Source organism: Anoplopoma fimbria, chromosome 16, assembly GCF_027596085.1.
Source record: "Anoplopoma fimbria isolate UVic2021 breed Golden Eagle Sablefish chromosome 16, Afim_UVic_2022, whole genome shotgun sequence".
Classification (NCBI taxonomy): Eukaryota; Metazoa; Chordata; class Actinopteri; order Perciformes; family Anoplopomatidae; genus Anoplopoma; species Anoplopoma fimbria.
The window spans coordinates 18,448,179-18,461,554 of record NC_072464.1 but is presented as its reverse complement, the minus strand read 5'-3'; the positions used below and the strand labels follow the sequence as shown (position 1 = coordinate 18,461,554).

Below are 13,376 nucleotides of genomic sequence, written 5' to 3'. Positions count from 1 at the left end.
AAAAAGAAAACAAGCATATAGTGGGAAGGAGCGGACAATAGACTTTTTTTTGCACCATTGTATTCTTCTCTAAGTGGTGTAATCTGGATTGCCTTCCACCAAATAATTCTTGACCATTCAAACCTCACCTGTCTTACTTTGATTCAAGCCGACCAAACACCGGAAAAAAAATAGAATTATGTTAATGTTTTCCACTTATTATATGCCATGCAATGTTTAGGAAACATGTCCATCCATTGGTTAACTTTTGAATCGACCATTTTTTTCATGCATTAGCACCCAACAACACATGTGATGACAGCTCGTTTCACTGCCGCAACAAAGCATGCATCCCCCAGAGATTCGTCTGCGACCATGATGACGACTGTGGAGACGGGTCTGATGAGTCAGTGGAATGTGGCAAGTAGATTTTTCTTGCTCTCTTGCTCTTAATATTCACCAAAGTGTTCACCTTTATTACATGAATATTTCCTGACTGAAAGCTGCTCTAGGCAAGTTGAAAAAAACAACAATTTCTAACGGAGCGATGATGAACTTGTTTGTCATTTCTTACATATACTATTTGAACTTTGTACATTTTAAGACTAGGGGTTCTCCATGGTAGTAGACAGGCATTTAAAGGAATGAAGTTGAAGTGAATAAAAGTTAAATTCACCATGCAAGCAAATGGAGCCCTGAATAAAATCCAGTTAGATGTGCCAAATTCTAAATTCAGAGCATTAATATAGCAACAAACAACTAAGTAAATATTATCAGTGTCGTGATGTACTGGTATTGACGATATTGTTGATATTTAGAACATGATATATGATATATATATCATATATATATATATATATTATGGATTATATCATGTAAAATATACAATGCTAACAGTGTTAAACTGGGTGGGGGGTGTCTTGTATTCTCAGACGGGGTTTATATACTCACTACATTCCCTGTACCTGAGCCTGTTTTCTATCTAAGATTACGAGTTACAGTATCATTGTTTGTAACAATAGAACGGATATAATCTATGTAATGGGTTTATTATTGTTTATATCGATAAATATTATTATACTTTTAAGATTTTGAACATTAAAATGCTTAAACTGGCTTTTTATAGATTATGCCATGTTTTTCTGGTCTTGCCTGAGTATCTGGTATTTAGTTCTTATTTTTTATTCAATACTATGATACTTATAAACAAATGGACACCCAGGTTTTTTTCAGGTATATACAATTTTTGGTGTCTCAACTAGAGGAAATTCTCTGTCACAGCCTTGATTTGCTATGACTGGTGCTGATGAATCCTTTATTATTGAAATATTGGCCAATGCCGCCGTGCACACCATTAAGCCTCCAGATGGCTTGATTTGTTAAATCAGGAATGATTTTATACACACTATAACTATGAGGGTGCTTCATTTAAAATATGAACAATGGCCGTAGGAAGCTTTATTTTTCACAATTTGCACTTAATTCTGTTATAATTCCACCCACAAACTAAAGCCGTGTCACCGCTGAGCTCAAGTGTAACTTGATGAAAAAAATGTCTCTCTCTTTCTTCAGTCTTTCGCTCCTGTGGATCAGAGGAGTTTCGCTGCGGGGATGGACGGTGTCTTCTCAGCTCTCAGTGGGAGTGTGACGGCTATGCAGACTGTCCCGACCATTCTGACGAACTACCTCTCAACCTCAAATGTCTGGCTGCAGGTAAGACTGCTGTTTGGCTCGCTACTGGAATCTCTTCATCAGTGTCACCAGATGCATCGCTCACATGGGGAAACTGGCGGCGACATATGGCGGAAACAAAAGGCGCTACAACCAGGAGAGATATCTTGAAAGGAATTAATCTGTCGAGATCCATTGTCAGGTCAAAGACATTCCCCAACTTTGTCGAGAAAATTAAAAAGGCGTCGTGCCAGTGACAGTCATGTCTTTTTTTTTTTCCAGGAAGCTTGTGCAATGGCTCCTTCTTCATGTGCTCCAACGGACGCTGCATCTCTGATGGGAATCTCTGTGATGGGAGAGATGATTGTGGAGACCGGTCAGATGAGAAGAACTGTGATGTGAACGAATGCTTGAACCGCAGAGTCAGCGGGTGCACGCAGGACTGCCAAGATCTTCCTGTGGGATTCAAGGTTAGTGACCAGTGGACTAGTCAGGCTTCAGTAGCTTGGAGCTGCACCCCTCTTCAGAATCATTTGCTGGCTACAGTCAGTCCATAAAACCTTGTTCATTCAGTATGAGCTTAAACCAGATGGAGATAGTACCATCTTTTTTTGTCATTAAAATTGAAAAACATTTTTCTCTCAAACATCTTGCGACATTACAGTAAAAAACACGTTATACATGTGTTAGTCTGCAAGAAACACAAACTGAAAGCAAACACAACAGCAAACCCCCGGAACGTTTGGCAACTAAATACAAACGTATCTAGAACAACCTAGTCACTGTTGTTTGGTGCTAAAGCGAACTCAGTGAACCCACTGCACTGAATGCTCATTTGTAAATATGAATCAAAGCTAACACTTAACATTCACACATTTTAATTCATAGGCTTGACCTACAGTTTTCTAGCTGTAGCTTCATTAGTAGCAGTTGAAAAGTAGAAACTGGATTCTAACAATGTGGATGATTAATGACCAAAAAATGAATTGACCCTCACATTGCACATAATTAAACAGATAAAATGGGTTGTTGCATACACACTTTTTGAGTCACCTTGAATGCTGTGAGGAGAGTTTCTAACAACACTCAGGGTTGAATCCAGTTCAAGGCCATGTCCGCTGGAGTGCTCCGGTGGCCGTCACTGTTGTCAGACTGCTGCAGTTTATGCCTTCCTTCCTGGATTTCCCTCTCCTACTCTTCCATGAAACGGTGCTCACTGCATCCCAAAACTGGTTGAAAGGACAGAAAAACCTCTCTTCCCTGTCATGTCAGGGGCAGAGCTGGACAAAGAGCACATCAATGCAGACCCTTGGCTCGTCTATTTGTGGCCTGAACAGGGAAATCAGCACTAAGGCCCTCAAGGTTATAACTGTGGATAAAAAAGGGATTTGCTGTGGGTCCATAGCAGCTGATGGAAGCACTACAGTCATTTTAGGGGGTGGAGTAGGACTAAAGTATGATGGATTTTTTTTTTTTTTTTTGAGCCATGGTACAGTCCGTCTATTTCACAGCTTTGATGTCTTATTACATTTTGGATACTACATTTTGATACATTTTCATTGCTCACCTGCATTGCTTTTAGAAAGTGGTATTGGAATCTGAAATATGTATTCCTGTTGTTACAGATTTATCTAAACCTACTGTAAAAGCACAGCCTGTTTTAGTGCACTGTTTTTGTAACAGAACCACAATGAAGCACTTCATAACGAAGGAAATCAAGTGGTTAGTGTTTCAGACATGCTTAAGTCAATCAGAAAATAAAACTGATTGATATGAATGATTTGTTTTATAATTAATTTGAAATAGTAAAGGGGCATGGTCATAATGGGAGACTCTAATCTTAACCATTTTTGTGGTTTTTTTGTCCTTAGTGTAAATGCTGGCCGGGTTTCCATCTGAAAGATGACGGGAAGACATGTGTGGACGTTGACGAGTGCTCCACCACCCTTCCTTGTAGCCAGCGCTGCATCAACACGTACGGCTCCTACAAGTGCCTGTGTGTGGACGGCTATGAAGCCTTGGAGCGCAACCCCAACACATGCAAGGCTCTGTCAGGTCGGCCTGAATTTTTCATCTCACATCTTGCAGAATGTCAGCTCGTAACTGTAAGTCCCCCTGGTCCTCTAACGCCGCATGTTCCCTCATTTCAGTTGAAGAGCCTTTTCTCATAATGGCAGACCACCATGAGATCCGGAAGCTGAGTGTGGATGGTTCAAATTACACCATCTTGAAACAGGTAAGGCATATCTCATCGTGCCTGCAGGGAAGTTCATACCATTTTCAGATCGACAGATTGTTGATGCCTCATACGGAGAGGCATCAACAGATTGTCAATCAAATTGCCATCTTATCCTCCTTCTGAGTTTAATTTGGAGTCTCTCTTGCCCTTGTCTCTCAGCTATGTATTGAGGAAGTGTGGGTTTAGATGGCTGTTGTTTAAAAAACGCACATTTTAGTGACAGTTTAATGATGTCTACCTGCTAAATGTGTGGAGGAAACAGTACCTTATTATAGAGATATTGTAAGTGATTCATTATTGAATTAACACAATGTTTTCTATTGCAGAAATGGTTGACAATAACATTTTCACATAAGTTCATAAAACATTAAGCTTTTTGGATTATGACAAGGACACATTCATGTTGAAAAGTTTGCAGTCTGCAGCAAATCAATCAGTGTGCTCCAGTCTACTTACCCACTGATGTTTGCTATTCTTCATCTCAGAAGAACCTGATTCAGCTGCACACTCTTGAAAGATGCATGCTGAAAATGATGTAATTACCTCAAATGAAGACATTCAGTAATACTCTGCAAAAAAAAAAAACTGTGTGTAGGTGATTGTATGCCTCGGCTTCAAAGAGTTATATCCACAAGCCAGTTTTAGGATTCACCCTGACAAAGTATTGTTCTGTTTAAATGAGATGTCCACTGTCTAACATATTTCTCAAACCCCACCACATGGGCAAAGGAAACTGGCCATTCTGATTTACAGAAAGCAACATCACCCCATGAAGGAGCTCATTGGAAAAGCTATTTAAATCATGCCTAGGTTTAATCTCAGCTGCTCGGGGCAGTGCTTGAATCTGACTGCTGATTATCACAGATGGTTGGCTGTGATTTACTGTAAATCAACCTATGGCCATCCTACAGTCTCCTCTCATAGTCGTATTAACCTCTTGACTCCATGCACTCTACTCTGTGTATCCGAGTTCCCATCAGCCACAACTCACTTTAATCGCTGCATGTTAGAGTTAATGGAAGCTAGAGAGGTAAATATGCACATGGCTTTACTAAGTGGTGGTGGATACTTGACTGACCTAATATCACTTTACCACACCATTACATACCCTGTTCAGATTATCTGTTGATGATATTATGTAAATGTTCCACTGAGACAATCATGACCCTTATCTATTGCTTTTGCTGGTCCCACTAATTTGTCTTCCCTCCATAAACACAAGTCACTTTAAATGTAATAGCATCACTCCAACACATCGTTTAAAGCTATCCAATGTGTTTTAGAGCTGCTCTGTTTCTCTTCTCCCACGTAGTTTTACTGTTTGTACTGTGTTTAATTAGAGCTGGCTCTGGTTCTAATAGAGAGGGGAATGAAATAACCTTGGACGACATTTTGCATTAAAGTAAGTTAGACTTTCCTAGAGCTGCTCATGGGAAGTGATTTCTGAAATTCAGGTTACAAAATGTACTTTGACAAATACGCAGATGTAGTGTTGAGAAATTACTTAATGCCAGAGTTGTACATGAAGAACAGTGTGGATAAGTTTTAGCATTTTGCCACAAACTTTAATTGATATTTAAAGGTTGATTTAGTAGTCAGTAGCCAAATTTAAAGAAAACTCAGTTGGCAATTGAACAGCCCTAAGGTTTTACTGTCAGATATGTCTTAGTTATGAAAGAAAAGATGTTGAATTTTGGGAGCAGGAAATCAATTGTATGTTGACAGTGATGATGATATGAGTACTTGCACTGCATGCGCACACCTTTTACAATTAAAACATATGCTTATCTATTTTTAGAATCTTTTGTTACAAGCTTGTGATTCATTTTTTTTTAGTTGGTTGGTTCATATACTGTCAACTGAGAAAATAAATTGCAGACGTGTTTCTGGATAGAGACACTGATAAAAGGGCCATGCCGGTTTCAACTGAATAACTGATGTAAGAGTGGAGAAGGGTTCCCCCAGGACACGTCGGCGCCTGTCGGTGAGGGTGCTGATGATCTGATGAAGACGTCTCATTTTGCCTGTCAGGTTATCTGACACCTTTTGTCAGCACCCACAGTGTGAGACAACAGGGTGGGGGCACTTGTTTGGTGAGCAGCTCCGTCTGACTGACAGTGGGGTCGTGGGAAAATGACGAAGTAGGGAATTACCTCACTCTTCTACTTTGAAAGGACTTCAAATTCACAGAGCATTCGAGACTGCACCGTCTCTCCAAAATGCTCTATATAGCTGCAAGCATCGTGACCAATGGGAGAACCTCTTAAATCAATATTGCCCATACAGTAAATATCAGATCGCACACAGATGCTGAAGAAGTTGGGCTTGTTTTGCTATGTTTCTCATCCTGTTAGTATTCCCACCTGTAGGCTTTTGAATTAATGAATTAAACTTAACCTCACTGGATTGGATTGGCTGTTTTACAGAGAAAAAGTAGTATATTAGCGCTGCAGCAGCTCCGGTCCTCTGTTAGTGTCTACACAGGATTCGTAGAGGCAATGTTGGGTTTTTTCAGCTCTCAGAACACACAATCACTATAGTCACATGCATTTAACAGAAGAAAATACACTTGAAGCATAAAAATACACTTTATGTAAACCGTGAGAACTGTTTTATTGCGTGTCTTATTGTATATATTTATTTATATTTATTACTTCCAATTATGCATATACATTTACTGCATTTCTTATAACATTCAATGTTCAACTCTGTCTACCACATTTTTTTTTACTTTATTTAATATTTTATTTATGTGAATATTTTAAACCTTACTTAATCTATTTTATGTTTTAGACATTTTAATATATTATCTTGTATGATTTTTCTTTCTAAAAATATATATATATATTTAATGAGCATTGTTGAAGAGAACCTGATGTCCAAGATCTTCATTGCCAATAACTACTTCTCTGTCATTTCTGTGCATATAATAATAAAGCATATTTATATGCATTATAAGAAGAGCTCTTAAAATGAGAGCCCTGGGTATTAATATAACAATAGAGATAGTACTGTGAGGAATTAGTTAGTAAAATACTCTGTTGTTAAACTTTGTTTGCGATTGAAACTTTCCCCTGATCATTTCTTCACCCTCAAACTGAACTCAAGATCTCTTATTCTTTCATTTCAACTGAAAGGAAAAAAATACATTTTAATATCCTTGTTCCCTCTTTCCCCTTTGTATCCTCAGGGCCTCAACAACATCATCCACATAGACTTTGACTACAAGAAGGAGTTCATCTATTGGGTGGACTCGACCAGGCCAAGTGGTCGAAAGATCAACCGAATGCGCCTCAATGGGAGCGACCTCAAGGTACCTCAGGATTGAGTTGCTTTGACTGCATGCCATACGCTGCTGAGTACCACTTCACCCAAGATTCATTAGCTTTTCTTTGTTTGGTACCTGTCCAATTGTTTTAATGAATCCGTCCTTGCTCTTTGGTACTAAGTTATTTGACTTGCATTCTGTTTGAGCTCTGAAAACCAAACATGTTGCTTTAAGTGGTTCATTATTAATGCTCAGCTGTTGATGGGTGCCTTTTTACATAGTCAACATAATGGATTTGTTCTGTCGGCAGCCAACTGCCTCTTATCCTACTACAATGAATGTGTGTTTGTGATAATAGGAATAACATCAGTGGCTTTCAGATAAATGTAATAAGCCTAATGACACAGTGCTGCTCTCTGGTGTAATCACCAAGGTCCGTGGTGGTCATGGGATGGAAGCCCAGACACTGGGGACACTCGGACATCGGCGGGACACCTGCTGGGCCCCCGTCCCACATCTCATTAACATTGGTGTGTGGGGGTATTAGGCTCATTCGGCTCAATTACTACCACACTCTCTGTTTGAGCCACTGCCACAGCTTAGCAAGGGGACAAACTGTCTGAGACACAGATCGAGGAGCTTTTCACTTTGGGTTAATTAAAAGAGCCTCTGATATTCTGTGCTACTGGTAGAGGCTTACTATGTGAGGGAGAAAAGATTGGTGGGAACAGAGGGTTTCTGATGATTTCTTTCTCTGCCGAGATGGGAGTTTCATCTGACCAAGGCAGAGATTAATTGAATTCTATGGTTTAAGTGAAACAATGTAGGTTAATTATATCATTTATTTTGTTTATCTCAACATTTCTTAAGAGTACACTTCTGTTGCACTGACCTATGTGGGTTGAAACTTTGAAGGATTCTGCTGTTTTCTTCTGGCTACGTAATCAGTGATGACCCATCAGGTATTTGGCATTTTATAGCTGAAAGAACAGTGAAACATGAATGATTGATTGCTTTCATTGTTGAAACAGTCAGTGTTACATGTTGCTATAGTGACAGCAAATTCCCTTCCATATGTGAAAACACTTTATATTCATCAAATAATGGACAAAATTTGTGATGATGAGTCTTCTGAAGAACCTGTTCTTCTTTAAATGGCTGAGAGGACAAAAGGTTTGTGAAACAGCTTTCATTGACTGCATAGATCCAACATAAATGTTGGGTTTGGATGAGCCTCATCTAAATGTTGACATTCCTCACAAATTGACCTTCAGTGCAACATGAAGCAATCGTTTGATTAATAGTGAGATATTATGAATAAAGTCAACCAGAAGGACTTTATGTAATAAGTCTCCCCGAGGAGGCAGATCTGATGGAAGATACCGCCAGTGATACTTTGGTGACTGTTTTAAGCTCAGATTTGTCCAAATAACTGCTTAGGGGACGGATATAGTCTTTTAAAGACTATATATTTTCTTGCAAATGATGACAGAAAAGGCCTCAAAGCACATCGTGTTCCTCAATGACAGACTGCATTGCTGGCATTTTCATTTTATATTTTTTGTAAAAGGGGGGCTTTAAAGGCATTGGCTTTATCTGCCAGCTGGCACAATGAATGTTTATTATAAACAACTGCTTTTTCAGACTGGTTTGGGGATATTGATGGAGTTCCTAGATAGTTCCCGGATTGTATTACATCAGCTGAATAAATACCTTCACTTATATTTTAACCAAATGCCTAACTGAGATCAGCGCAGTGAGATGAACAAGATAATTCATTTCTTTCTGCTGCCCTCCACCCTACCTGCCAAAATCACAGTATTTACATTTACACAGTTAACACATACTCATATAATGGGGTACTTTTTAGCAAATCAAATAGTGTTACAGTACAGAGTTCTGCACTGCCATTTGTTTGCACTACAAAGATCAGGCAATGCAGTGCAATTTTGGTAATTATGTTTGCATTTAATTGTATCTGTGTATTCATCTGGTCAAACCACCTTGTATATGCAAGAGCATACAGTATTATAATGGCTTTTTTTATTGTACAGGTATTTAAAATCATACAAAAAAGGTAAATGCACTTTGACTTAAGCTTTTCACTCTATTTATATTAGCAGCCATTACAGCTGTGAATTCAAATAAAAATAAAATTTCTATTTGATTAAGAGTCACAACAAGATTTTACTTAGTGAGATTAATTATATTCCTACTAACGTCACTACTGCACAGGTATTTAAAATCATACAAAAAAGGTAAATGCACTTTGACTTAAGCTTTTCACTCTATTTATATTAGCAGCCATTACAGCTGTGAATTCAAATAAAAATAAAATTTCTATTTAGTGAGATTAATTATATTCCTACTAACGTCACTACTGTAGCTACAGCAGCAGGAATGATTTGTGCCCTCTGCCCGTAGTTTCTATTATGATAAATGTGTTATTATGCATGGGTCAAACAACATTGGTACCTTAATTAATTGTTTAAGTCTTTAGACATAACTGCTCATTCAGTGAAAGCATTTGTTTCATAGAGGACATCACAGGAAACCTGACCTCAACAAAGATGTCTTGACATTTTTAACATTTAACAAAACTCTGATGAGCTGTCTATAAATGCATTCTGTAAGGCGAAGTAATTGCTTTCCCCATAATGTTAGCAGGTGTGGCAATGCATGCCTGGAAAATACAGTGCACACATAAACATACCTAAATAGTAAAAGTAAGTTATAAGTACACATCCGACATATTTTATGGTTATACTTGTTACTGAAGATAGCCTACTTTTACCCATATAAAATGAATATTATACTTAATCATATCTGACTCAGTATTCTGTATTGCCCTTTTTCAACCACAAGAACTTACACCAGGGACGAGGAATCTTTTGAGGAGCTCATTACCTTTTGACAACAGGGTCCAGGGTTTTAATTAAGATCCGGGGACATTTTCCGGGGACATATTACCCCCAAAAATATCCTCCTGGGGGATAGTACCTTCTGAGAGTACACAAACTTTCAAAGTTGCGATTTTATTGGGATGACTGACGCAGTTTGGTCGCTGCTTCCGCACGTTGAGCACTTCATTCATAAAACAAGGAAGTACTCTAGCATCAATTAGGACCATTTAAGATGACTGGAGAGCGCTTCTCTTAGTTTGATAACATTTAAAGTAAAGTTAGGCTTTGCTGTCGGCTTCCCGACTCATTTAAATAAAAGACAGAGAGAAGATTGGAGCTTTTGAGCGAGCTCAGAGGGCAGCATTAAAAAAGAGAGAGACAGCACGGCTGTGCTGTGAATGAGAAGATAAAAAGTTAGTTTCTGATTTTTTTTACAGTGGATACTTTCTAAAGCGCATATGATTTACTGTGGAGACACTTTTAGTTTCATCTTCCTCCTATGCCTTTCATTCATTAAATCCAACATGTATCAGTCAATACTATGCAGTAGGAGATGACGCAGTGAAAGAAAGTATTTTTCATGTGTTATTTTTTAGATGAGATGGGTGTGCACCCTGAACTGCAGGCTACGGGGCGTGTTTACAGGTCTTTGCAGGTCTTTAGTCCTCTATGGAAACACAGACAACAATGGGCTGAGGGAACATTTAGTTCCTTGAAAAGTAGTCCTGGGACTAAAATTACCAGGAACTTGCTAATGTGACACATTTACTAAGAAAAAAAAGAAAACTCAGCTTTTGCATGTGCATGTAGGGCAAGACTTATGCTTTCCCAGATCTGAAATAAATGACAGATTGACACAAATAGATTGTATTTGTTTTGTTAGAGGAGAAAATAAGGTCTCACTGAGAGGCTATAGATTGTTGTTTGTTGAACAAAAATTGATTTTGATTCCTGTCAGGATTGAAATAAGTTGCTCCTACCTTTCCTTTGTACATGCTGTTCTGTTTGACAGTAGTAAACTAATCTAAGAGACAATTTTGACAATATATCTTTATCATTTTATTCATATCATATATTTTTTTTAATAGTTCTTTACATTCAACCATGGTAGAATTTAGAGCAATAGACATACTTCATACTGACACAGACTTTCCTCTCCCTGTGTTACCAGATAGTCCACAGAACAGCAGTGCCCAGCGCCTTAGCAGTGGACTGGATAGGAAAGAATCTGTACTGGTGTGACGCGGAAAGGAAAACACTGGAGGTGTCCAAAGCCAATGGCCTCTACCCTACCGCCCTGATAAGTTCTAGCCTCAAGAACCCCACAGATCTAGCTCTGGACCCCCAGACAGGGTAAGTAAATTATCATTACTGTAATGCTTTAGTGTTTTCTTAATAAGGACTGATTTCACAGCTTGAGGGAGAGCAGGGACGGAGTCACTCCTTTCAGATTATTAACCTGGAAACTGTTAGATCCAGCTCTCATTAGAGGAGTGTCATTCTGTGTCAGTACTTATTCTTTATTCCCATCACGTTTGCCTGCTAAGGTATATAGCTCTTTGAACTGTGCTATACTTCTGACTAGGTACGTGTTCTGGGTAGACTGCTGTGAACCCCCACACATTGGGCGTATTGGCATGGATGGTCGAGGGCAAACGGTTATCATTGACAAAGAGATCTATAGCCCCACTGCTCTCACTATCGATTACACCAACAAGAGGCTCTACTGGGCGGACGACAACCACATCCTGCTTGCCAACATGGATGGCACCCAAAGACGCAAAGGTGGGACTAAGGTGTTTGAAGAAGAGTTTGACATTTCAGGGAATTACACTTTGATACCATCCCATATCTGTTTTAATGAGAAGTTGGAGCCAGCAGCTGGTTAGCTTAGAACATAGATTAGCTCTACTTGCTCCACATCTGATTCTTAACTTGTATTGTTATGTTATGTTAAGCTCTTACAAGCACGTTGTGTCAATAATACTGTTGTTTATGACAGTAAATGTGGTATTGGGGTATTAGCAATGCTAAAAATGATCAAATCATCATTCAACATGATAGATGGGGCTGTTGTGGATTTGACTAATTGCAAGGACATTTATTAAATTGAATAAAAAAAATATTTAATTGGAGCTCACCACGGCCACTTTTTCCCTCTCCAGTGTCTTACGATCACATCCAAGGCGTAATGGCTCTGACTTTGTTCGAGGACTTTATCTATTGGACGGATGGGAAGTCCAAATCACTACGACGTGCTCATAAGACTACTGGCGCTCAAGGGATGGAGCTCCTCAACTCCTGGCAAGCCATCAAATCCATCAAGGTCTACCACTCCCTGCGCCAGCCTGAAGGTATGAAGTCCATCTGGCGCTCGTGTTCCTCTCATGCTGAGCAGTTGTTGCTGGGCCTCATATATATATATATATATATAGTTGTGAGAAGGAAATTATTTGTGTCACACGGTTTGAACTCAGTTATGTACTCTGTCCTTCCGCACAGTACCCAAGCACCAGTGTCAGATTGCAAACGGAGGATGCAGCCACTTGTGTCTTCTGTCCCCCGGCGGAGAACACAAATGTGCCTGTCCCACTAATTTTTACTTGGCTGCTGACCATAAGACCTGCCTCTCCAACTGCACATCCAGTCAGGTCAGCCATCTCTCCTCCCACTTCTAAGTTTAGCTTTACCATGGTGAGGTTTTTCTATCCTGACCAGTACTTTTTCCCCTTTAGGGCAAATTGCTTCACTCTTATATGCTTTCCTCTTCTGGCTTGTACTGTAGGTCTTAGGAAATGGTTGTGTATTGATTCTGACTTTGGCTTTGAAAAGGAGAGTCAGATATCAATATTGACTCAAAATGATGTGCTTTTTTGTAAATACTTGTCTGGGTTACTTATAGTTCCGCTGCGGGACAGATGAGTGTATCCCTTTCTGGTGGAAGTGTGACACGGTGGACGACTGTGGGGATGGATCAGATGAACCTACGGACTGCCGTGAGTACCATGTTATTCAAAGGCTGCCTTTAAAATAGTACTACTGTAAACCAGAGCAAGTCAACTTCAAGTTTTGGTTAGCTTTGAGGGATATTCAAATTGAATTGAGTCTTTTCTACTTTCAATTGATTGTCCATTTGTTGTCATTGTTGTTTATATGTTTAGCATTTAACGACATTAACACATTACATTACATTACATTTTGTCATTTGCTTTTATCATTACAGTCAGTAGTATATTACATATCATTCACCCATTCACACACTGATGACAGGCTACCATGCAAGGTGCCACCATCAGACTCTAACTAACATTCATCA

The 13,376-nt window shown here is 39.1% G+C and overlaps 1 protein-coding gene across 1 annotated transcript in view; it reads left to right on the top strand.

The window, feature by feature from the left end:
* lrp1bb (low density lipoprotein receptor-related protein 1Bb) overlaps positions 1–13,376 on the top strand; it is a 169,522-nt gene that overhangs the window by 121,334 nt on the left and 34,812 nt on the right. Inside the window, exons 53-63 of the mRNA XM_054615828.1 lie at positions 277–399; positions 1,552–1,692; positions 1,933–2,120; positions 3,522–3,705; positions 3,801–3,886; positions 7,080–7,202; positions 11,232–11,413; positions 11,646–11,845; positions 12,226–12,414; positions 12,563–12,711; positions 12,963–13,056. Coding sequence (XP_054471803.1) covers positions 277–399; positions 1,552–1,692; positions 1,933–2,120; positions 3,522–3,705; positions 3,801–3,886; positions 7,080–7,202; positions 11,232–11,413; positions 11,646–11,845; positions 12,226–12,414; positions 12,563–12,711; positions 12,963–13,056 — 1,659 coding nt within the window. The remainder of the gene's footprint in view (positions 1–276; positions 400–1,551; positions 1,693–1,932; positions 2,121–3,521; positions 3,706–3,800; positions 3,887–7,079; positions 7,203–11,231; positions 11,414–11,645; positions 11,846–12,225; positions 12,415–12,562; positions 12,712–12,962; positions 13,057–13,376) is intronic.